This window comes from Ursus maritimus, unplaced genomic scaffold (genome assembly GCF_017311325.1).
Source record: "Ursus maritimus isolate PB19 unplaced genomic scaffold, ASM1731132v1 scaffold_24, whole genome shotgun sequence".
Taxonomy (NCBI): Eukaryota; Metazoa; Chordata; class Mammalia; order Carnivora; family Ursidae; genus Ursus; species Ursus maritimus.
The window spans coordinates 32,481,562-32,508,044 of record NW_024424897.1 but is presented as its reverse complement, the minus strand read 5'-3'; the positions used below and the strand labels follow the sequence as shown (position 1 = coordinate 32,508,044).

General features: G+C 39.7%; 1 protein-coding gene across 3 annotated transcripts in view; it reads right to left on the bottom strand.

Annotated features, from left to right (window-relative positions):
- Positions 1 to 4,324: 4,324 nt before the first annotated feature.
- PRR11 (proline rich 11) overlaps positions 4,325 to 26,483 on the bottom strand; it is a 24,929-nt gene continuing 2,770 nt past the window's right edge. Inside the window, exons 1-10 of one of the 3 annotated variants that reach the window (XM_040640908.1) lie at positions 25,629 to 25,831; positions 17,038 to 17,170; positions 14,136 to 14,286; positions 13,525 to 13,647; positions 10,395 to 10,661; positions 9,132 to 9,230; positions 8,655 to 8,767; positions 6,999 to 7,058; positions 6,813 to 6,909; positions 4,325 to 4,770 (exon numbers count right to left, since the gene is read on the bottom strand). In XM_040640908.1, coding sequence (XP_040496842.1) covers positions 4,702 to 4,770; positions 6,813 to 6,909; positions 6,999 to 7,058; positions 8,655 to 8,767; positions 9,132 to 9,230; positions 10,395 to 10,661; positions 13,525 to 13,647; positions 14,136 to 14,286; positions 17,038 to 17,165 — 1,107 coding nt within the window. In that variant the 5' untranslated portion in view covers positions 17,166 to 17,170; positions 25,629 to 25,831 and the 3' untranslated portion in view covers positions 4,325 to 4,701. Of the gene's footprint in view, positions 4,771 to 6,812; positions 6,910 to 6,998; positions 7,059 to 8,654; positions 8,768 to 9,131; positions 9,231 to 10,394; positions 10,662 to 13,524; positions 13,648 to 14,135; positions 14,287 to 17,037; positions 17,171 to 19,697; positions 19,803 to 25,628; positions 25,832 to 26,483 lie in introns of those variants that run through there. The other 2 variants (XM_040640907.1, XM_040640909.1) reach the window with 2 other exon arrangements.

The following is a 26,483-nucleotide window of genomic DNA, read 5'->3' as shown; positions in this document are numbered from 1 at the left end:
ATTAAAATGTTTAAAACATATTAGAATTTGTTCACTTTTATTTCTTTATTCCTCCCCCCCTTTTTTTGCTAGACTTTTATTTTAAAACAGTTTTAGGTTCATAGCAAAATTGAGCAGAAAGTTCCACTGTAACCTCTGCCCCCACACAAGCACCCCCCCCATCAACATCTGGCTCCAGAATGGTACCTATCTTATAATCTATGAACCTACATTGGGTGACACATTGTTATTATCCCCAAATTGATAGTTAACAATAGGGTTTATTCTTGGTGTTGTACGTTCTGTGGGTTTGGACAAATGTATAAAGACATGTATTCACTATTACAGTGTTGTATATAATAGTTTCACTGCCCCCAAAATCCTCTATGTGCCACATATTCATTCTTCCTTTCTCCAGCCCCTAGCAACCACTGATGTTTTTACTATCTCCATAGTTTTGCTTTTTCCACAGTGTCATGTAGTTGTACTTATTCAGTACCTAGTCTTTTCAGATTGGATTCCTCACTTAGTAATGTGCATTTAAGTTTCCTCTATGTCTTTTCATGCTTTGATAGCTCATTCCTTTTTAGTGTTGAATAATATTCCGTTATCTAGATGTACCACAGTTTATCCTTTTACCTACCAGAATACATCTTAGTTGCTTCCAAGTTTTGGAAATTATTAATAAAGCTGCTACAAACATCTGTGTGCAGGTTTCTGGGTAGACATCCTCTTTATTATTTGTTTAAATTTACTTTTTTATTGAAGCAGAGTTGACATACAATATTACATTAGTTTCAGGTGTATACCATAGTGATTCAAAAATTATATACATTATGAAATGCTCACCATAACTGTAGTTACCATCTGTCACTGTAATTATTATAACATTATTGACAATATTTCCAATGCTGTACTTTTCATCCTTTTTTACCTTTATTTATTGTGGAAATAATTTTGCAGTATTATATATCAAGTCATTATGTTATATGCCTAAAACTAATACAATGTTATATGTCAATTATATCTCAATAAAACTGTGGTGGGGGAAAGAATTATCTCATTTAATTCTCAAAGAAAGGATGGAGCCCTAAGTCCATGGTGGTGGTGTTTTTAATAAATTAAGCTATACTTGGCTTCTCAACCAACTCTTATTTACTAACAAGAATTCAAAAAAGAGTAGGAGTGGGTTTTTTTAACGTATTTTAAAAAAATTTGTCTATTTGATTTTTGCTTGTTCCCTCTCTATTTCTACACGTTCAGATCCTATCTCTTCTTTAGAGTTTTATTGACTTTGAAACAGAGAGAGAAGAGAGTGTGAAAGGAGGGAGGAGTTGAGGCAGAGGGAAAAGCAGGCTCCTTGCTGAGCAGGGAGCCTGACAAAGGGACTCGATCCCAGGACCCTGGGACCATGACCTGAGCCAAAGGCAGATGCTTAACCAATTGAGCCACCCAGGTGCCCCCAGATTCTATCTCTTTTTGAAAGTCCAACTTAAAATGAGAAATTCTACATTGTTGTCAATATAAATTACATTGTGATCCTCACCATGTGTATTATTTGCTGTTTAGTATGTGACTTTGCTGATATAAAATCATCTTAACAATTCTTGGGCTTATAAATCCAGGCAAAATGAATGTATGTTAACCATAAACATTGTACAGATTTCCCAAGTAAACAAAATGTTGAAAAATCAAATAGAAAACACTTCCTTGAAGAAAACAGGGGCAACAAGAACTCTTATACTTCACTGAAGGGACCATGGATTGGTACAAACACTTGAAAAACCAGTTTGACAGTATCTAGAAAATAGGCATGCTTCATAACCTAGTAGTTCTACTCCTAGATATACACCGTAGAGTGATTTTTGTACATATGTACATATCCAAGAATGTTCATAATGGCATGCATGGTTCATAATAGCCAAAACTATAAACAACTCTAATTTCCATTAACAATAGAATGAATGATTAACTATATTCACACAATAAAAATAAGTAATCTATAGAACTACACAATAACATGGTAGAAACTTAAAAATAAATGTTGATTGAAAGAAGGCAGAAACAAAATATACAACGTATGATTCTATTTGTATAGTTCAAAAGCAAGCAAAATAAACCATAGCATTTAGGGATGTGTATTTAGAGGGTAAAAGCAAGGACATATTTATTATAACAAGCAAATTAGTAATTACTTCTTGAAGAAAGGGATTGTGTTAGGGGAGGGAGATGGGCAGGGCTTCTAAAGACATTTGTAATATCTCTTTGTGGTTACATGAACATTTGCTTTATGATTTGTTAATTTATGTATTATGTACTTTTCTGTGTTACATTTCTAGTACAAAAAATTAAACAAGAGAAAAACCAAAGGTTTTTTATTGCTCTTTATTTAAAAACCTAACCAGATGGACCCTGGTGTTTGTATTGTCTTGTTGTTATTCAGTCTGAAAATAAACAATGGAAGTATGCAACAGTGTAATGAAGCCATAGCATTTACAGGATTCTCAAATGGGTACAATATAAAACCTGTCATAAAAATTAGTAAAAGACACAAGGTAGAAAACATTTTAATACTGGTACAATGGCAATAGCAGCTTTATAAATGTTTATATATAGGATTTCTATAGCATTTTTAAATGAACATTTATTCCATAAGAATGATCAAATCATCATATTTAAACTGAGACAGTACACAGGATGCCCCATAAAACATTGTCACAGATACTCAAATGTTTTATTCTCAGTGATCATTCCTTTTATTCTTATATAATATAAATGTAGCTAGCAGACTTTGTTTTTTGTTTTAAACTAGAAGCAGGTATGGTTTTTTGGGGTTTTTAAAAAAGATTTTATTTACTTATTTGACACAGAGAGACAGCGAGAGAGGGAACACAAGCAGGGGGAGTGGGAGAGGAAGAAGCAGGCTTCCTGCTGAGCAGGGAGCCCAACGAGGGGCTCGATCCCAGGACCCTGAGATCATGACCTGAGCCCAAGGCAGATGCTTAACCGCTGAGCCACCCAGGCACCCCAGCAGGTATGTTTCTTAACTTTATTACCTGTTTAATTTTCATTCATAAATGTGTTTGTAAATATAAATGTGGGTCTCATAAGAACAAAACATCGTCCCTAGGTCTGCTTTCCAGTCTGGTGACTTTCCACAACACTCTATTTGGCATCTCAAAGCAGTACTTATCTGTGGAAACATAGGCATTTCTGGGAAATGACTAAAATATCTTTTGTAGCCTATGCTAAAATGATGATATTTCAAGGATATCATCGTGTAGCTGCTTCCTGTCAGGCTAGGAAGTTCGGTGAAGATCTGAAAGACCTTGCTTTCTATCCATGAGCAGCTGCTACCCTTATTCTTGGAACTGCAGGGGATCAAAGCTAATCCTGCACCTTCAGTCACAGGAACTCACCCAATTGAGAGTTCCCCTTCCTCTGTGATACATAACACATTAGTAATGGGGATCCTGGCTGAAGCCATAATTGTGTGCACCACTAAGCAGACATGTCTGACAAGCTGGGGGCTCCCAGGAATGCTTGGCAACTTTGTAGGGGACTGACCGATAGGGTGACCAGATACAATAAAGAATGCCCCATTAAAGTTGAATTTCAGATAAACAATGAATAACTTTTTTAGTATAAATATATAGCTTCCCTACAATATTTGGGACATACTAATACTAAACAAACAAACAAAAAACCAAAAAACACCAAACCCATCCATTGTTTAACAGGACATATTTATATTTAAAAGTTATTTTTTTTATCTGAAATTCAAATTTGGCTCTCATATATTTATAATGGCTAAATCTGGCAACCCTGGGCTGGCAGGAAAGAACAAAAATCCAGTGAGGTGTTCATTATTACTGTTACTGAAGCTATAGGCTGATGAGGATAGGAATTAGGTCTCACAGAGAATCTGCCATGGACTTCAGATAATCCTTGGCAGGCCACTGTGGAAAATACAAGGTTCATGTTGAGATCATTGTAAAACATAATTAGCTGCATGAATGCGGACAGAAAATATCAAAGAAAGGAGTATCTCAGCCTTCGGCGAGTCAGATATGACTACCTAAATATCATTTCTAGCTGCTAGAAATGGTACATTCTAATTTTTAAGGTTATATTGGACATTTTCCTTCAAATCCATTTGGAAATTAATTGGGTTGGGATGGGGGATGGTCTTACCTCTTAACTGTTTACAGTAAACAGAAATCAAATCTAGAGCATCTTTTTTACTGATCAAGTCTGTAGCACTTAGTGAATGTACTAGCTTTACAGTCGGAAATACTTTTACTTTTCTTTTTAATTACCTGAGAACACGCAAGGAGAAAAGGAATCGGGTTATTTCATTTTATTTTTTAACAAATCAGGTTATTTTCTTAATGTCAAAACTGTGCCTATTGAATATAAGTTTGTTGTCTAGTTAAATTTGAACAACCTGTCCAACCTAAATTGGGTAATTCAAGGATAAACGTCACTTTGAGGATTGCATTTTTCCATCTGTTCTCTTATTGATCATGCAAACTAAAAAACACCCAAGTACCCACTTTATATCACAGTATGTATGGGGGCTCTGCACATACTTTAATTCTTCAAATGGAATTATATATTAGTATAATAATTTATACATACCCTACTACATTAAAAAAAGGGTTGGGGTGATTTTATCTGTGTATTTTATGGATCATCATGGGGTGTCTGGCAGAGTTGGCATCAGTTTTGTTCATCAAAGCTGCTTGTAGAAAGTGGCAGAGTTTGAGTTGGGCTTCTAGGGTGAGCCATCTATGAAAAAAAAAAGAGTCCCAATTATAATATGAATTATGTTCCTGTGGCCAACACAGATCTCCTTCCTCACGAACAGAATCCAGATTTTATTCAGGGCAGCAATGTAGCCAGCCTCTAAAAACCACTCTTCCCAGTTTTTCTGATATAATCAGAAGTTCCTGGATGGCCCCTGTTTAAAGAGATGGGGGGTAGCTTACCTAGCACACCCTTTTGTCCTTTGCCTTTCTCTTTCTCTTGCCTAGAATGTGGACACCGGGCTTCAGGAGGTGTAGGCATTCTTTACCGTGAGGATAAAAGCCACACCTTAAGGACGGAAGTGCAGGGATGACACGGTGAAGCTGCTGCACCAGTTACGGGCTGCCTACTTCCCAAGGGAATAGGTATGAAAAATAAGCCCCTACTTGGTTAAGCCACGGTGGTCAGATTTTTGTTGCCTGATGCAAAAGCAAATTTTGTTACCAAATGCAAAACCTAACTTATACAGTTGCTTCAGACTTAAAGGAAAAAGGAAGCCTAAGGGCTGGGGGGGGAGGAGTCATTCTTTGTCTAACAACAGTTTTACAAAAACTTCCTCCTACTAAGTAGATTTTGGCGAATACCTCATATGGCAGAGATCTTTTCTGGGACTTTTGATGTTGTTGCTCGGTATGTGTGCTTATTATTTATCGTATTTTCATCTATTTCCATATTACTCATTATAGTAATTATGGGATAGGGCAGGGACAAAAAAGAATCCCAGAGCTGAACAAAGAAAGGAAGGGGCTTAGTGTTTCAGTGAGGCCTCTCCCTTCTGCCCCTGCCCTTCATAATTCATGTGGTATCACCAAGGAATGTGCTCTGGGGGTAGGCTCCCTGCTGGATGCTCCAAAAGGAGGGAAGGGGAATGTGGCCACACCTCCAAAGGAGGCCGTGTAGTGTGTGTGGGGGGCAAGTTGATTGGCAACAGGGAAACCAAGCTGTCTGCAAAAGGCACTGATTCGTAATGAGGAAACAAAGGGAGGACAGTGTTGGGTTGGCAAAGTGTCCGCAGTGAAGTCTGTGGTGTGTCTCTGTCGCCAGAGGAAGATGGAAATATAAGCTTCATAGCCAAAGAGGCCAGCAGCCCCGTGTCCCAGCATTCCGGTAGGAGTGGCAGAAGGATGGCTACCCCCCACAGATCCAGTGATAGAGGTGAACGGGGAGACGACAGACAAACAGGGTTTGGAAGAAATCACATCAGGCCCCACTGATATACTGGATTTTGGTGTATGGGTCATACGTGTAGGTGGCAAAGAAGAAAGCTGCCAAGACTTTTCCTATCAACTGTGCATGATCTGATCCCTATCTACGTCTCCATCCCTGTCTTTCACCACCGTCAGACTTGCTCTCTCTTACAGCTACTTTGGCCCCTTTTCTGTTTCTCAGTTAGGCCATGATCCCTCCACCATGAGACTCTTTATGCTGTTCTTTTTGCCTGGAGCTCTTTCCTCTCAGACATCATGGTGGGCCCACCCCCTTATCCCATAGATACCCTTCGTAGTTAACGCCTATTCATCCTTCAAGTCTCACTTCATCACTTCCTAAGGGAATCCTTCCTAGATCACCCAGGCTAGATCAAGTTCCTCTATGGGTTCCCACAGAACCCCATTCCTTTCCTTTATAGTACTTACCTCAGTGTAGAATTATACAAATATGTGATTATTTAATTAATGTCTGTTTTCCCCACTAGGCTGAAAGCTCCAAGACAATGAAGCTAGGTCTGTTATTGCTTACCACCATATCCCTGGTACCCCAGCACAGTGCCTGGCATGTAGGAAATGCTTAATAAATACTTATCTAAAGTAATTAATAAAACCATATATTCATGGTTACAGTAGAGATGATAATGCTAGCTATGTCACAGAATTTTATAAAGCCTAAATATGAAAGTGTTTTGTAAAGCATAAGGTACCATTTAAAAATTATTATAAGAAAGATCCTTTAGATTATATGATTCTAAATAAATGATCTTGAAGAAAAGGAAACTTTTTTTTTTTTTTTTTCTTTTCTTAAAAGCTTACCTGAAACTTTCTCCTCAAGGCCCGGGTCATTACTGGAGTCAGCCCAGTTCCTGTTTCCATATTTTCTTTATTGGTAAGTGGGGTTCCACCTGGGCTCCTGCAAAGATATTGACAATATTAGAAGCTGTATTTTATGCTGACTTTTCAAATGGATTTAAAAAGCATAAAGATAAGAGAGTGTATTACCTCTCTACATCAACTTTTCTAAGTAGTTTCCGCAGATCAATCTGGCTTTTACCAGGGGTACTGATGAAATAAAGATATAAAAGTTAGAGCTTGCCAGATTTTATCATCTTTCTCAAAGCAAAGCAGCCATTTCTATAGGCAATGTCCTAGAAAGTAGTTCTATTTGTTACATTAAAAAATAGCAGCAGAGGGGCGCCTGGCTGGCTCAGTCAGTACAGTGTGTGACTCTTGATCTCAGGGTCTTGAGTTCAAGCCCCATGTTGAGCATGGAGCCTACTTAAAAATAGCAGTAGATGCTGATAGCAGCATAAAGTGATAAAATTGTCCTAATAAGTCATATGGCTTGATGCAGTAATTATACATATAAGAATCCATCTTAGGGAAAGACTCAGCTATGCACACAGATGATGGACAAGGATGTTCACTGAAAAGTTAGAAATAAAAAATCATAAACAACCTAAATGTCTCAGAACAAGAGTTTATCTATGAAATTTGCATATAATAAACTGTGTATACTGAAGAAGTCATGGGCGCCCGGGTGACTCAGTAGGTTAGGCGTCTGCTTTCGGCTCAGGTCATGATCCCAGGGTGCTGGGATGGAGTCCCACATCGGGCTCCCTGCTTGGTGGGGAGTCTGCTTCTCCCTCTACCCCTCACCCCTGCTTGTGCTCTCATTCTCTCTCATGCTTTCTCTCTCAAATAAATAAATAAAATCTTAAGAAGAAAAAGTCAAAATGATGCTTTAAACTGATTTTTAATAAGATGGGAGAAAGTTCTTGACACATTAAATGGGAAAAGCCTTAACTGTATGTACAGTATGATTATACACAGGTACACACACACACACACACAGATTTCATCGATTCCAAGACAGACATACTAGTTCTCATATTTTATTATTTCTGAAATTGGGCTGATTTAAAAATTCTTTTTTTTTTTCTTTTTTTAAGTAAACTCTATCCCCAACATGGGACTCAAACTCACGACCCAGAGATCAGGAGTTGTATGTTCTTCCAACTGAGCCAGCCAGGTGCTCCTAAAAAAATTCTTGATATTATTTCTTTTCCTCCCAAATTCATTTATTTTTATTTTTACTTTTATTTTTAAGTAATCTCTGTGCCCAGCCTGGGGCTCGAGCTCACAACCTGAGATCAAGAGTCCCATGCTCCACTGACTAAGCCAGCCAGGCGCCCCGAGCCACCCCCACCCCCAAATCCACTATTACATCAATGGTGTATCTTATAATAAACAGCACAATGAAATGGAAATAATAGAGTAGATGCCTACACAAAGACTAGAATGATAAACAACAGTATGTTAATAGTAGCTATCTTCAATCATACAGTTATTTGAATGATTTTGTTTTCTTCTTTAAAAAAAATTTTTTTTAAAAGATTTTATTTATTTGAGAGAGAGAGAGACTACAAGCAGGGGGAAGGGCAGAGGGACAAGCAGACTCCCCTCTGAGATCACAAACTGAGCTGAAGGCAGATGCTTAACTGACTGAACCACCCAGGCGCCCCCGTTTTTCTTTTTTAAACTTTTCTGTGGATTTCCAGTTTTCTACCATAAGCATATATAACTTTAAAAGTTAGAGATAAGCAGAAAATCATTCTTTTAAGTAACAGTAGAGCATAACACAGTGTAGTTCCTTACATCAAGACATTTGTAACTCGAGTTGATAGCACTTTGGAGTTGGGCTTCAGGGTGACACGCTGCAGGTCAGAGACAGTAACTAGTGGATGCTGTGCCTTTGGTGATGGTACAAGCTTTAATCACAAAATGAGACAGTATCAAAAGACACACTTAAAAACATCATTCAAAATGTAAACATGCTGCAACAATGAATACTTGAATGCTGGGTATGTGTAAGATATATCCACTACTCAGTTTTTATTTCAAAGCTTCAAAATATGTCTCTACTTCTTTAGATCAATGGTTGGTCGATAAAACTGCCTAATTAAATAATTTTGCCATCTACACATTTTGTTGAGGAGATCCAAAACTACTCAAATAAAACATCAAATACTTACCTCAGAATGGCGTCTGTACATAGGACTTATGCTTATTTTCCAGAAAGGGACAACCAGGTTAAAAGCTGAAAGACCATGTGTATGGTCAGTGACATCTTACCTTCTTCCTTTCATCAAAACACTGTGTCTTCTTTAATTTCACAGTCAGTAGATCTTCAACTGTTATCTGCATGGGTCCATCTTTTTTTAATGGTCCAGCCTTAAAATGACATGGAGAGGTTAGAATTCAAATTGTAACTAGGATATCTAGTCAAATACAAATCCAAATCTAGTTTTTAAAGACTCAGTGAAAAACTAACTCTTATTTTACCCTAGGAACCTATCAAATTCTTTTCATTCAACCAAGAATGATCCTGTTTTCAGTACCCACAGATATTAATGCTATTGCAAAGTATTCATCAAAATGTAAGGCTCTGACAGGAAATAAGAGATGAGCTAGTTCCCTGCCACCATGCATCTTCCTCAGGAGTCGTTATTATACGACAGGAGTTGAAGGAGTTCCTCAAATCAAGGTGGAGTTTTGCTTGAATTACCTAAAAAGTTGACTCAGTTCCCATAGAACAAGAATGTGTAGTCAGAAGGACAAGCATTATGGCAGACATAATAGGCTCTGGATTTAACCCAGCCATTTTAAACCAAATATATCTGGGGTGAAAATTCAGCAGATTTTTAAATAGGGTCATGATTGTCTTAGTGACTCACAGATATTCCCTTGGTGGATAAGTAATTAATGGAAACTGGTCCTTCAGCTTAATGACATTATACTTTAGGGTCTACCAACTCTTTTTTTTTTTTTTTTTTTAAGATTTTATTTATTTATTTGACAGAGATAGAGACAGCCAGAGAGAGAGGGAACACAAGCAGGGGGAGTGGGAGAGGAAGAAGCAGGCTCATAGCAGAGGAGCCTGATGTGGGGCTCGATCCCAGAACTCCGGGATCACGCCCTGAGCCGAAGGCAGACGCCTAACCGCTGTGCCGCCCACGCGCGCCCCCCACCAACTCTTTTTATTCTGACTTGACTCACTAAGCCACCTTCTGTTTTTCATTTGGTTTCTCAGGGAGGTTTTTCTTTTGGTAAAAAGATATTCTGAGAAGCCATAAGGAATATTCCGATCTCTTGGCTTTCACTCATTTATCCTTTAAAAAAAAAAATCATCACTTTTCTCTCTAAATCCAGCTTTTGTGAGTTCCCACAGGCCTGGGTTTTTAAGAACGTAGTAATTGACATAATGAAGATACGGAATCGGGAAAAAAAATGCAGCTTTCCTCTCCAAGCCCTTAGTCTCGTCTTAAAACGGCCACCTTTGCTTTACTACTACATTATACACTGACCCAAACCCATCATTACTAGACTGTGTCCCACCTGAAGTGCTTTAGTGCGATCGGAGTTTCTGAGCAGCACAGGTGCTGTAGGCCGGGGAGGGGGAGGCAGAGGAGGAGGGGGAGGGGGAGGCGGTGGTGGCGGTGGAGGAAGAGGAGGAAGATGGGCGGCCGGCTGTGGCAGTGTGGGAGGAAGCACAGGTCGGAAGTCTCCAGGCGTGGTTAGCACACCGGCAGGCACATCTGTGAGTTTACCACTTGTGTGACAGGTTTGACCACAGCTTGGGCAGGAAGAATTTTCCGAGACAGTCTGTAAGAAAACATTACATTTGGCAAATGAATAACAGATCAATTTGGTTCTTGCGGCTCAGAGGCATTGAGATAATAGCTACCGTGTACTGAATGCTTTCTCAATCAACTATGTGTTTTTTAATATTTTCCCATTTATCGAAAGCCCATTCATTCATATATTTGTTCTGTGTGTGCAATATGCCAGGCACTGTGGGTACCATGTGAACCCTGTCTGTTACATCATGGAGCTGACAGTCTGGTAAGGAAGGCAGACATTAAACACATACCCCCCCAGTACAAAATAAAATAATGCTTCAGTGAAAACAATGAAGTGTGCCGTGGGCATGAATAGTGATAAACCTGGAGATTGGTATTTAGCCATAATCTCAAGGATGAATTGTAATTTATCAGGTCTCAAGGGAGATAAGGTCTGGGGAAAGAGTTCCTGGCAGAGGGAAAAATACTTAATGCAGCCAAGAATGCAGTATATTCGGGGCACCTGGGTGTCTCAGTCGGTTAAGTGTCTGCCTTCAGGTCAGGTCGTGATCTTTGGGTCCTGGGATAGAGCCCTGAGTCGGGCTTCCTGCTCAGCAGGGAGTCTGCTTCTCTCCCCTCTCCACTGCTCATTCTCTCTCTCTCTCTCTCTCTCTCTCTCTCTCTCGAATAAATAAAATCTTATTAAAAAAAAGGAATGTAGTATATTCAAGGACTGATAAAAAGGCCAAGTGGATGGAACATGAAGGTTATGGGCTGAATTGTGTCCCCCAGCACCTTCCCCACCAATTCATATGTTGAAGCCCTAACCTTAGTACCTCAGGATTCCTTTGAAGGCAGGGCCTTTAAAGAGGTGATTAAGTTAAAATGAGGCTATTAGAGTGGGCTGTCATCCAATTTGACTGGTGTCCTTATAAAGAAGAAATCTGAACATACAGGAGAAACATTAAGGATGTGTGTGCAGAGACAAGATGATTTGAGGATACAGTGAGAAGACAAAGGAGAGAGGCCTAAGAAGAAACTAACTCTGCCAACACCTTGATGTCAGACTTTTAGGCTCTAGAACTGTGGGAAAATAAATTTCTGTTCTATTAGCCACCCCGTCCATGCTACTTTATTTTATGGCGGCCCTGGGGAATGAAAAATAACCTATGAAGTAAGATGGTGTGTTCGTTTCCTATGGCTGCTTTATCCAATTGTCACAAATTGGGTGGCTTAAAACAATCAAAATTCATTTTGTCGTAGTGCCGGAGGCTAGAAGTCTAAAATCAAGATGACAGCAGGGCTGGGCTACCTCCCAATGCTCTAGGGAAGAATCTGTTCCTTGCCTCTTCCTGTTTTTGGTAGCTATGGGCATTCCTGAGCTTGAGACTACATCACTCTAATCTCTGCCTGTGCTCCCACTGCTCCTCCTCTCCTCTGTGTGTGCTCTGCTCTGTGTCTCTTTTATAAGGACATTTGTTATTGGATTTAGGGCCCACTCAGATAATAGAGTATGATCTCCTCTTCTCAAAATCCTTAACTTAAGGGGTGCCTGGCAACTCTTGATCTCAGGGTCATGAGTTCAAGCCCCATGTCGGGCGTAGAGATTACTTAAAAAAAAATCCGTAACTTAATTACATGGGCAAAGACCCTTTCCCCAAATAAGGTCATATTTATAGGTTTCAGGGATTAGGACTTGGACATATCTTTTGGAGGCCATTGATTCAGCCCACCACAGATGACATCATCCTCATTTTTAGAAGAGGAAACTCAGGCCTAGAGGAGTAAGGTGATTTGCCTTTCTTCCTGTCTAATTCATCTTGAGGTACAAATTTTGGGACAAGGGCTGTAATCGCAGAAGCTTCACTGCAAACCAACAAGTGCAATGTTTGTTTTTTGAGACATTGAGAATAGGGGCCCTGCTTAGGGGAGTTTGGAGACAGTGGATATTTATGGCTTTTTCTGCCTCTATCAGTCAAGAAAATAGAAATCATCCTGAGTATTTAAAAGAGGGCGAAGGTAATGTGGGGAGTTGGTTATATTGATGGTGAAAGAGCTGAAAATACACAGGGGACATTGAGGCAGCCCAGAGATTAGCAAATGCAAAAAGCCATGAATACTCTGAGGCTGGAGGGACAAAAGGAAGAGCAGTATAACCAGATCTCTAGAGGTAGGTTGAGCCAGAGAATCAAGAAACCTGGTAGACTTACCTGGAGGGAGCTGGAGGGAGGGAGACAACAACAACCATCACCAGAGAAATTGCCCAATGCAGAGAACAAAGGGGAAAAACACACTCCCTTCACACCCCCACCAATGTCTCATCAGTGTCTTCCATTAGCCAAGCACAACTGGAACCAGGTGACATGGAGCTTAGGACATACAGCCTGCATGTATTAGCCCCAGTGCAGTGCAGAGCAGAGCCTTGAAGCCTAAGGAACAGATCTGCGGGCAAACAGGAACCAGGTGACATGGAGCTTAGGACATACAGCCTGCATGGGTTAGCCCCAGTGCAGTGCAGAGCAGAGCCTTGAAGCCTAAGGAACAGATCTGCGGGCAAACAGGCCCAAGACTAGCACTTGCCTGTAGCCATTCCTCCTTCTGGTAAAAGCACACTGGGATTCCTATGGGGGATGACCCCTGCCCTCCTTCCCTAATTCCAGATTTCTTTTCTTTTTTTTTTTTTTTTAAAGATTTTATTTATTTATTCTACAGAGATAGAGACAGCCAGCGAGAGAGGGAACACAAGCAGGGGGAGTGGGAGAGGAAGAAGCAGGCTCATAGCGGAACAGCCTGATGTGGGGCTCGATCCCATAACGCCAGGATCACGCCCTGAGCGTGAAGGCAGACGCTTAACCGCTGTGCCACCCAGGCGCCCCAAGATTTCTTTTTTATTTAACAATACCAACCTTCAGTGTTTCCTGGAGCTTGCATAATTCACTTTCCAAAATGCAAAACCGTTGTTTTAGACGGTGAAGTTCTCGGTGGCAGAAACGGGATGGAAAGATGGTGTCTTTCAATACTTCTAAACTCTGAAATTCAAAAATAAACAAGCCTGAATTCTTTTTAAGTTTTTTTTATTTTTATTAATTTTTTTTAAAGGTTTTATTTATTATTTGACAGAGAGAGAGAGAGACAGCCAGCGAGAGAGGGAACACAAGCAGGGGGAGTGGGAGAGGAAGAAGCAGGCTCCCAGTGGAGCAGGGAGCCCGATGCGGGGCTCGATCCCAGGACCCTGGGATCACGCCCTGAGCCGAAGGCAGACGCTTAACGACTGTGCCACCCAGGCGCCCCTCACAAACTTGAATTCTTTAAGCAACATGATCAAGACAGGAAAAAAGGGAAAAGAAAGTGGTTTGATGTATGTTTTACAGAAGCAAAGGCATACATGACCCCGCAATTTCATCTTACCTGAGCTTAGCCTGAGTGTTGTGCTGACCTGAAGACACGCACATGTGAATACACATACCAAGTATGTAGAAAAACCATATTGCTGAAAATGGGTATGTCAAACTCATACCTGGGCCATGCAGTTCTGGCACCAATTGTACATAGACCACACTCTATTTGTCCAAAGTTTTACGGTATCTTTGATATTGGGAAATCTGAAGTTCCAGGATGGTCTTAGCCAGCTTCTGCTAAGGGATGTGTCTGCTGAAGGAATAACCACTCTATAGGAAAAACAAAACCAAACAAACTCCTGAGTTGGAACAACAGGTCTATTTAAATAACAAGCTAGTTACGGGGCGCTTGGGTGGCTCAGTCAGTTGAGCATGCAACTCTTGGTTTTGGCTCAGGTTGTCATCTCAGGGTCGTGAGACTGAGCCCCACATCTGGCTCTGCACTCAGCAGGAGTCTGCTTGGGATTCTCTCTCTCCCTCTGCCCCTCCCATCATTTGCTATCTCTCTCTCAAGTAAATATTTAAAAAATAAAATAACAAGCTAGTTTTATAGTATGACTCAGGAGCAGAGACTATCTAAAGCCAAATTTTCCATTAAATTCTAGAGTTCCAAGAGATACTTATGCAACAATTTATTTTATAAATAAATAGTAGTAAATAAAATAAATAGTAAGTAAAGAGGCATCAGGGATTCAATAATGAACAAAGTAGATAAAAACCATGCCCTCATTTGACTTACATGTCTTGGGAGAAAGGTAAAAAAGTAAGTAAATAAGTAACATATATGGATTGTTAGTGAATAAATACTATGAGGAAAAGGATAGAGCAAGAGAGAAATGTTGGGTGGAGGTGAAATTTTATTTTATTTTTATTTTTTTAAAGATTTTATTTATTTCTTTGACAGAGAGAGAGAGAGACAGCGAGAGAGGGAACACAAGCAAGGGGAGTGGGAGAGGGAGAAGCAGGCCTCCCGCTGAGCTGGGTGCCCAGTGCGGGGCTCAATCCGGAGACCCTGGGATCATCACCTGAGCCAAAGGCAGACGCTTAACGACTGAGCCACCCAGGCGCCCTGGAGGTGAAATTTTAGGTAGAGTAGCTACGGAAGTCTCACTGAGAAAGTGATGTTTGAGAAAAAAACCTAAAAAAGTAAAGAAGCTAGCAATACAGGGGTGCCTGGCTGACTTAGTCGGTAGAATATGCGACTCTTGATCAATGGTCATGAGTTCAAACCCCACTTTGAGCATGGGGCCTACTTAAAAAAAAAAAATGAAGAAGCTAGCAACACAAATATCTGGGAGAAGAGCATTCCAGGCAAGGGTAATATTACATGCAAAGGCCTGAGAGAGCAACTTGTCTGAGGTGTCTAGGGAATAGCAAGGAGGCCAGGATGGCTAGGATGGAGAAACTGAAGGGTAGGGTATTAGGAGATAATGTCAAAGTCATATCATAATGGCCTTGTGGGTCATCAAGGGATTTTAATTTTGACTCTAACATAGGCAGACATTGGAGAGTTTTTATTTATTTATTTTTATATAATTTCTACACCCAACATAGAGTTTGAACTCACGATCCCGAGATCAAGAGTCATGCACTCTTCCAGCTGAGCCAGCCAGGCGCCCCAGGAAAGACATTGGAGAGTTTTAAGCAGAGGGGCAATATGACATGATTTTTAACAGGCTCACTCTGACTGTTGTGGTGAAACACACTGCAGAGGGGCAAGGGCAGAAGCAGGAAGGCCAGTTAGGAGCCGATTTCAATATTCAAGAGAAACAGAGATGGGTTAAGGATAATATCATGGTTAATGCTTTTTGAGGGCCAGTTTATTTTACAAATTTTTCTATAGGGGTATCTGGGTTGCTCAGTTGGTTAAGCGGCTGCCTTTGGCTCCGATGGTGATCCTAGGGTCCTGGGACTGAGCCCCAGAACCCCACATTGGGCTCCCTGCTCAGCGGCGGGCCAGATTCTCCCTCCGCCCCTCTGTTCCTGCTTGTGCTTGCTCTCCCCCTCACCCTGTGTCAAATAAATAAAGAAAATCTTTAAGAAAAATAGAAAGAAAGAAAGAAAGAAAGAAAGAAAGAAAGAAAGAAAGAAAGAAATTGTAAATAAAAAAAATTAATTTTTTTTCTGTAAAGAGAGCTGTAACAACAAAATGTATAAAGTATGTCATTGTGAAACCCGGTATCCTAGGCGTCCTATAACTCAGTCTCTTTCAGTAACACATTTAAATCTGCGTCCCAGAGAATAACTGACAAAACTTTACCAAAACTAAGATTTAAATTCCAGTTATATACCTCTCTTTCATCACTTAGTTACCAGATTTATACAATTAAACTGACTAGGGAAGGAGAAAATAGTTCTGTGCATCTCCAATACAATTTCTTGTGATTTTTACTTCTTTTAAACTTTTGTTTTTTTTAAAGATTATTTATTTGAGAGAGACAGAGAGAGAACAAGTGGGGGGAGGAGCTGAGGAAGAAGGAGAAGCAGCCTCCCTGCTGAGCAGGGAGCCCAGGGACGCGGGGCTCTATCCCAGGACCCCGAGATCATGACCTGGGCCGAATACAGATGTTCAACCGACTGAGCCACTGAGGCACCCCATAAACTCCCCCCCCAAGATTTTATTTATTGATTGATTTGAGAGAAAGAAGGAGCAGGGGGAGGGGCAGAGGGGGAGGGAGAAGCAGACTCCCCACTGAGCAGGGGACCCAGGGGACAACTCTGGGATCAAAACCTGAGCTGAAGCCAGAAAGCTTAACCAACTGAGCCACCCAGGCACCCCTAAACTCTTAAACTATGGTCACCACAAAAAATTTAGAATGCTCAGTCAAAATTTAATTTCTGATGAGGGACGTATAATTTTTTAGTGTAAGTATACTGTAAATGTTGCGTGCGATGGTATTAAAAAATATTCATTTTTTTATCTGAACTTTAATTGGGCATTCTGTATTTTTATTTGCTAACTCTGGTAACCCTATCCTTAACAGATCAGATTTTTAGTATTTTTTTCTTTTCCACACTTACCTTTCTGGTGAGGGTGGTGGAGGAGGAGGTGTAATTAGCTTGGGCTGAAAGTGAGAGGCTTCTCTCTTTTTGAATAATCTTTTTGCTTTGGCTTTTAGCTTTCTTCTTCGTTGCTTGAACTTGGGCATGATTTCTGTAGAGAAAAATTTTTTTTTTACATTTTTTATTTTAGAATAATATATACATATAGAAAATGCAAAAATCTTAACTGTACAGTTTAATATATTATCACAACATGAACACACCCTTGTAACCACCACTTTGGTTAAGAAATAGACCGCGACCAGGGGCGCCTGGGTGACACAGCGGTTGGGCGTCTGCCTTCTGCTCAGGGTGTGATCCCGGCATTCTGGGATCGAGCCCCACATCAGGCTTCTCCGCTATGAGCCTGCTTCTTCCTCTCCCACTCCCCCTGCTTGTGTTCCCTCTCTCGCTGGCTGTCTCTATCTCTGTCGAATAAATAAATAAAATCTTAAAAAAAAAAAAAAAAGAAATAGATCGCAACCAGCATCCCAGAAGTCCCCTGAAGTGAAGAAAAAGTTAAACCCAGATTTAAAGTATCTTTAGAGACTTGGCTTTGGCATTACGTTGCTCTCTAATTTCGTTTTCCTTGTCTTGTTTTTCTTCATTAAGTCAAGTGTATTCCCATTTCTTATAAGAGAGAAAAGGGCTAGAGCTGGATTAGTTATTAAAAGAAGTTTCTTTCCAGTAACATTTATTGAACACCCACTGTGATAGGTGGAGTTGGTAGTGGAAGAAACAATTTGGGGGGGGGGAAGAAACAAATTTAACTATTGAATGTCCATTTGCTTTTAGGCACCTTCACATACGTTTTCTCAGTGAATCCTCACCACCCTGCAAGATTTTATCCCTGAGGAAGAAGATTTTTATTCTCATTTTTACATTAAGAATAAACTGAGACATAGAAAGATTACATGATTTGCCCAATGTAATGCAGTAAATAAATAACTCTCCGAAGACCATGTTCTTTCTAACACTCTGTGCGGCAACAGTTGATTGAATAGGTGACATACGATGCAATAGCAGTTCCCCCAAATCTAAGACCCCAAATGTTTCCAAACATTTATTTTAAAGCATTTTAAAACACTATCTAGTGTATTTAGATTTTAATCTAGATCCTTTTCTGAAGAAAATTAAGTCAGAGCTAGTTTGATGTGAAGAAGGGCTTTGCTGGTCGCTGTTGTTGCTACCTGAGGAACAAAGATGTTATTCAAGCCGCAGAACTAAAAATGGTCTCAAGGGCTGGGCCTCCTTCCCTTCAAACTCACATCTGAATAGGAACAATTGGCCTTTAAAGTACACATTCATTCCACTTTTGTTCACCCAGTAACCTTTCAATACTTGGTATGCAGCTCTAGGCTTGCTCAGCTCTCAGATTGCACTGGCTGAAGAACCTCCTTTTACTGGCTGTGGGTTGAAAAACCTCAGAAGTGGCTTACTGTAGTTCCAAGAGCTTTGGTCTTGCAGAGGGCACCCCTAATGGCAATGGATGACAGTGCATATATCAACAGTCCTTCTAGGAGGAAAGATTCTCGATAACATCTTACTGAACTGATGCCAGGTCTCAAACTAGCAGAGTTTTCCTTAATTGTTCTTAGAGGCATGGGAGATAAACCAAAAAATTGTTAGCTGATTTCACTTGTATTATATTACTTCTCTTTCCTGCTGAAATAATGAAAGAAGGCTAAGCGTGGATCTTTTTTTTTTTTATAATTTTTAAAAAACATTTTATGTATTTCAGGCAGAGCGAGAGAGAGCAAGAGTGGGGAGGGGGCGCCTGGGTGGCACAGTGAAGCTTCAGGCAGAATGAGAGAGAGCAAGAGTGGGGGGGGGCTGCCTGGGTGGCGCAGTCCTTAAGCGTCTGCCTTCGGCTCAGGGCGTGATCCCAGAGTTCTGGGATCGAGCCCCACATCAAGCTCCTCCGCTAGGAGCCTGCTTCTTCCTCTCCCACTCCCCCTGCTTGTGTTCCCTCTCTCGCTGGCTGTCTCTCTATGTCAAATTAATAAATAAAATCTTAAAAAAAAAAAAAGTGGGGAGGAGGATGGGGAGGGACAGAGGGAGAAGCGGAGCCTGATGAGGGGCTCGATCCCAGGACCCTGGGATCAAGATCTGAGCCAAAGGCAGATGCTTAACCGACTGAGCCATCCAGGCGCCCCTAAGCAAGGATCATTAAATGCAAAGGATGTTTAAAGGATTCACTGATTTTTTTTTAAACAAACTTAAAATAACACAAAACAAAAATGCTCTGAAGGAAGATGTTTAGGAGAGCCTCAGAGAAGACAGCAATCTTGCGGTTCCCTGAAAAAAAGATTAAACCTCATCAAATCTATGCCCACGACTTTCTGTGGAGAGATGTCACTGTGAACCTCTATCTAAGGTCCAGAGTTCAGTGGGTGAAATCCCCAGAAACAGAGACTTCCATGGTAACCTCCTCTTCCTTGTCTTCCATCTGCCCCTATGCAGCCCTCCCCCCTTCTGTTCCCTCTCTCCTTTGATGTCTTTTGTTAGACATCAAAGTGACACAGAGAACTGGCCGCCTGCCTGTTTTTTCCCTATATTTGCCAATCCCTCAGTTATAAAAATAGACTTTAGAAAGGAGCTGGACATTCTGGTTTAAACTTGGTAGATTGGCTCTATACCTTTATCTCCACTCCAATGGTGTGCTGGGGTTGGCGACAACTGATACATTTTCAGGAACTCTGTGCGTTAGTTGTTAAACACATCCACCATTAAAATTAAATTATAGAAACTTTTAATTAGATGATTTATATTTAAAATGGTAATAAAGGGATGCCTGCGTGGCTCAGTTGGTTAAGTGTCTGCCTTCGGTTCAGGTCATGATCTCAGGGTCCTGGGATGGAGTCCCACATCGGGCTCCTTGCTCGGTGAGGAGTCTGCTTCTCCCTCTGCCGTCATTCCCCCTGCTCATGCTCTCTCTCTCTTGCTCTTGCTCTCTCTTTCTGACAAATAAATAAATAAAATCTTTTTAAAAAATAAATACAGTGGTAATAAATACGATGCAAAACTCATCACTTCCTAGTGATTTTACTATTATCTATGCTCTTGAGGTTGTTTACTTATTGTATCTATATAGCGAAAATGCTATAAAATGTTCATTTCTTTCCAATTCCACATTCAGTGATTTCACATTGAAAACCTGAAATTGGCAATGATGGGAGTATTTACATCAGGGATATTAAAAACACCACAAATCACAGCTTGATTCATTATGTTGTTGATTCTTAAGAGAGATTTTTAAAGAAGATGTTAATAATACAGATTGGATTTAAAAGCATTATCTTGGGGGCACCTGGTTGGCTCAGTCAGTTAAGCATCTGCCTTCGGCTTAGGTCATGATCCCAGGGTCCTGGGATGGAGCCCCATGACCAGCTCCCTGCTCAGCGGGGTGTCTGCTTCTCCCCACCCCCCCCCACCATCCCTCCTGCTCGTGTGTGGCCGTGGGCTCTCTCTCTCAAATACATAAAATAAAATCTTTTTAAGAAGTGCATATCTTGTCTGTAGTTGTTACATTGTGAAAAGCATTAAAAAAATTGAGGAATATTCTGGTATTTGAAAATGATTATTTGATTCATCAAACAAGTTGCTTACATAATTGAAATGAAGTTCCACTATAAATCTTTATGTTTTGCTTTATCATATTCCAGAGTAAATGAAAAGATCAACTGACATTCCTATTAGGACTATACTTGTTTATAAATTGGAACCATAGCAGGGCACCTGGGTGGCTTAGTCTGTTAAGTGTTCAACTTTTAGTTTCGTCTCAGGTCATGATCTCCAGGTTGTAAGATCAAGCCCCAAGTGGGCTCCATGCCCAGCTCAGAGTATGCTTGAGATTCTCTCCCTTCTCCTCTGCCCTTCCCCTCTCTTGCTCTCTCTCTCTAAAATAAAAAAATAAATAAAATCTTAAAAAAAAATAAATTGGACCATAGCTTGGCTAAGGATACAAGAAGTCTGTAAAAATCAACAATAGTATTATCTGAGAATCAACTGCATATGAAATTTATAATAACATCATAGGGGTGCCTGGCTGGCTCAGTCATTAGAGCATGTGATGCTAGATCTCAGGGTTGTGAATTCAAACCCCATGTTGGGTATAGAACTTACTTAAAAAAAAAAAAGCATTGTATATATTTTATTATTGTTTATAATAATTTTATTATTACCCAATGTCAGTAAATCTATAATAAAATTATGCATATGTATCTATTAAACATTTATTAGCACACTATTGGTCCAAACCCTTCTGAAACATAACAAAAAAAGGCAGTAAAGGAGTGGTGAATGTATTTTTCTTTCTTTTTTAAAAATTTTAATTTTTTTTAAGAAATGTCTACACCCAAATTGGGGTCAAACTTACAACCTCAAGATCAAGAGTTACACATTCGACAGACTAAGCCAGCCAGTTGCCTCAAGGAGTGGTAGTATAACATAATGTATAGAGTTGTCAAATCACTACGTTGTACACTTGAAGCTAATGTAGCTTTGTGTGTCAGCTCTACTTCAATTAAAGAAAAGGGGGGGGCACCTGGGTGACTCAGTTGGCTAAGCATCCAACTCTTGATCTCAGCTCAGGTCTTGATCTCAGGTCATGAATTCAAGCCCTGCCTTGGGCTCCACGCTGGGCATGGAGCCTACTTAAAAGAAAGAAGGAGAGAGAGAGAGAAAAAAGAAAAAGAAAAAGAAAAAGAGAAAAGAAAGAAAGAAAGAAAGAAAGAAAGAAAGAAAGAAAGAAAGAAAAAGAAAGAAAGAAAGAAAGAAAGAAAGAAAGAAAGAAAGAAAAGGAGACAGAAAAAGTAAGGTCAGTAAAGGAATAAAAAAACCATAAACCCATAAAACAAAGAATGGGAGCAGACTATGGGAGATGATGAATGTCAACAAATTATGGAAAATGGAAAGCAGATGGATGTGTTGGCAGAGCAGAAGGTAGAGCTTTGACTGCCTGTGGTAGGGAAGCCAACAGGAAGCAAGACAATTCTCAGAAACTTTAAGTAAGAGGATTCTAGACTTGAAGGCACTAGAACCTTGAAAGTTTGGGGTGGGGTTAGAATAGGATTAATTAAATTTTTATAAGGATTGGATTGGCCTCTGGAGTCTGTCTTCCAGTCCTTTGTAGCCAGGCAGCTCCTGGCATTTATGTCCTCTCCAGTAATGATAGATAGGTTTATTCTCTGGAGAAGTTGAACCATAGAGGTGCTGAACTGGGGCCATGAGGCTTAGCAATAGCCGAGGCATGTGTCATCATTCAGAAGATATGGGATGATCCTGAACTGAAAAGTAAGACTTTTCAATCCCTTTCCTCAGCTCAGCTCCCAGAACACAGGCCACCTGTTTTAATTCCCTGACTCAAACCCCCATACCTTTTGTTTCCCCTTGAAGAAGACTGGAAGATTCCGCTCTGGGGAAATTAGCTCACCTGAGAAAAAGGACATATAGATACTGACATTAGGGTCTCCCCAAAATGGCCTAAAACTTTTATATTTTAACTGTTGTATTACTTTAGGAGAGCGTGTCTGGGTGGCTCAGGGTCTCAGGGTCCTGGGATCAAGTCCTACATCAGGTTCCCTACTCTGCAGGGAGTCTGCTTCTCACTCTGCCCCTCCTCCTCCTTGTTTTCTCAATTTCTCTCTCAAACAAACAAACAAATAAATAAATAAATAAAATCTTTATTAAAGAAAAGTTTCAGGAGAAAACAGAAAAATGGAGAGAATTTTGTCAAATAAACAATACAGAAATATTCTCTAGAACTGAAGGGCTTGAATTTCCAGATTGAAATGGTCCACTCGGTATCATGAATAAAAGAAGATCCACATTGAGGCATGACATCACAAAAATAAAGTGGAGGGGTGCCTGGGTGGCTCAGTTGGTTAAGTGTCTGCCTTTAGCTCTCCCGATCTTGGGTCCTGGGATCGAGCCCTGCATTGGGCTCTCTGCTCACGGGGGAGTTTGCTTCTCCCTCTCCCTCTATAATCTCTCTCACATAAATAAAAATCTTAAAAAAAAAAAAGAGGCGATTCAAAGGCTTCAGGAGAGAGAAAACAATATAGAGACAGAGGACTGAGCAGAGAATAGCATCACACTCCCAACAGCCACACTGGAATTCTGAATGAAAATGTTTTCAATCCTGGAATTCCACACCTGGCCAAATGTTCAGTCAAGTGTGAGCACAGAATTAAGATAAACAATGACAATGTCCAGGATAATGGTGACCACAAGTTCTTGGAAGACAGCTTGGCAGCAGGCCTAGGGCAGGGGTCAGCAAACCTTTTCCATAAAGGGCCAGATAATAAATATTTTAGGCTTTGTAAGCCATCTGGTCTGTATTACAGCCACTCAACTCTGCCACTGTAGCACCCAAACAGCCATGGACAATACCTAAATGAGCATGGCTGTGTTTCAATAATTTTTTTTTCAAGAAATTTTATTTATTGCCACTGAAATGTGAATTTCATATAATTTTCATGTGTCACAAAATATTATTCTTTGTTTGATTTTCCTTCAACTATTACAAATTGTAAAAACCATTCTTAGCTCACGAGACCTACAAAAACAGTAGTTTGCTGATTCTAGTCTTCACTGGCACACACAGCCGGTGAAGTGAACAAGATTGATAGCAGGCTTCAGTAACATTGTCTCTAAGGAAAAAAAGGGAAATCAATAAATTACCTAGTGTATTGACCATTCTGAGCTGAGTTTACCATTCCTCTGGCAAGCTGGGGTCAAATTATGATAAATGTTTAAAAAATAACATTTAAAAATGACTAGGAAAAAATGTCCAAAAAAATGTAATCATAGTAACACTATATGTTCTGCTGTTAAACCATATTTAGTAGCATAAACATTGAATGGTATAGGTATATTGTGAGGATAGGAGAGAAAGTGGAAATCAGCAGTTGTCTAAATTTGTTTTTAAAAATTTTATTTATTTATTTGTCAGAGAGAGAGAGCACAAGCAGAGGAAGAGGCAGGCAGAGGGAGAAGCAGGCTCCCCGCTGAATGAGGAGCCCAATGCGGGGCTCGATTCCAGGACCCTGGATCACGACCTGAGCCGAAGGCAGATGCTTAGCCAAGTGAGCCACCCAGGTGTCCCAGTAGTTGTCTAAATTTATGTAAGTGTCTAAAAGTGGAAAGAAAGAAGGAAGGAAGGAAGGAAGGAAGGAAGGAAGGAAGGAAGGAAGGAAGGAGAAAGAAAGAAAGAAAGAAAGAAAGAGAAAGAAAAAGAGAAAAAGAAAGAAAGAAAGAAAGAAAGAAAGAAAGAAAGAAAGAAAGAAAGAAAGAAAAGGGAAGGAAGGAAAGAAGGAAGGAAGGAAGTTAGGAAGGGAGGAAGAGAAAGAAAAGGAATAGTATTGTAAGCATGTCATTTAGAAACATGGAAGTAAACACCGGAAACAATTACAAGAATGGATAGTATTGCTTTTGGCAAGTGGGAGTCAGGATTAGAGAGAAATGATTCAGAAGACTGTCACTGTTTGTTTGTTTCTAACTATAATAAGCCTTATAGTAGTATTTGACAGTTAACCTCTGGTATATATTATTAGCTAGAAAAATAGAGTACCATCATTCTAAAACTGGGCCTTATCTTTCTATCCCTTTCCTGTGGTTGTTCCAATGCCCGTGCATTCAAATTTCTAAAGAGTCCTACACAAGCTGATTAAAAACAACCTATACTACCACACACACAAAAAGTGAGGAAATTAGGATACTCCACTATAGAATAGAAAATGCATATATTAATACATTAAATATTAAATATATTTATTAAATATATATTAAATATATGAAATATATATTCCACTTATATACATATATTCATATACATGAATTAGAAACATTTATCTGATTAATTCATCCTGTTTCTTTTTATCACCCCTCCCCTTTCTGTCCTGATTTCAGTTGCCTTTGCCATCTTTCCCATTTTTTTATTTTTGATATATAGTCTATTTCCCCTACTCTTTATTTTGAAAAATTTCAAATCTTGAGAAAATTTATAATACTATAATTAATACTCATATGTCAGCATCTGAAACAAATGTAACATTGTGTGCCGACTATACTTCCAGAAAAAAATAAATAAAAAATAAAAAAAGATCATGTTAATTCTGCAAAAAAAATACTCATATATTATTCACCTAGACTCCCCAATTGTTATCTGTTAACTTTCTTTCTGTATAGGTGGTGTGTATAATACATATTATACACTATATATATATATATATATATATAATTTACATGTAAGTGTATGTAAAATATAAATTTATATTTTATATTATTATATATATATAAAATATATATAAATAATAGAATAAGAATTACTCTATATTGTATATATATACTCTATATTGTATATATATATACTCTAAATTATATTTATATATACATATATATATGTATTATTTTATATTACTCAGTTGGCACTGCTGCTTCTATTAAAACTCCACCCAGAGACAGAAGGGCTTTTGGTCAGAGGTACTTCCAAAACTGTGGCAGCAATGAAAATAATATTTGCATTTTATTACCCTCTTCGTAAAACACATTTTAATGTAGGTTCTTACCACTTTCCAATAAACAGCTTGCAGTCAATTAATCAATTTCCATTACCAGTTCAATTCATTACCCTTGAACATTCATAGGGCTATTTCTGGGGGCGACGGGTGGCTTAGTGGCTAAGCGTCTGCCTTCGGCTCAGGGCGTGATCCTGGTGTTCTGGGATAGAGCCCCACATCAGGCTCCTCCGCTGGGAGCCTGCTTCTTCCTCTCCTACTCCCCCTGCTTGTGTTCCCTCTCTCGCTGGCTGTCTCTGGCTCTGCCAAAAAAATAAATAAAATCTTTAAAAAAATAGGGCTATTTCTGGTACTTGATTGTATTTAATTTTGTTTTACGCAGTGCAACATTGCTTTAGTTCCTGTCTTTCTCTGAAGAGATTGCAGCTCCCTAAAACGTAGTCCAACACAGTATTAAGCACAAATAAACAGGGCACACTTTTAAAAATTGACACACTCACAAAACGTCTGACGATACTAAGAGCGTATCTAGGAACATGGTAATACTGCCGGTCAAGAAATGTATATTTTCAAACTTTAACGTGCGTAAGAATCATTGGGGGTGGGAGATCTTGTTAAAATTCATATTCTGATTCAGTGGGTCTGGGTGGAGCCCGATAATTTGCATTGTTAACAAGCGCCTCACTGTTGCAGATGCTGTTGGTCCCCGGACAACACTTAATAGCAAAGATCTAAAGGAACATGCAAAAGGAAGGCAGATGCTTTGCTCCAAAACGTATTTTGCAGAGCGTTAATTAAATATAAGTATGGTTAGGGCGGAGCCAGGGCGAGCACTTCTTACCCAACCTCAAACCTCCTCTTTCCAATTTCATCTCCCGGAGTCCAGCCAAAGTCCCCACCTCCGTA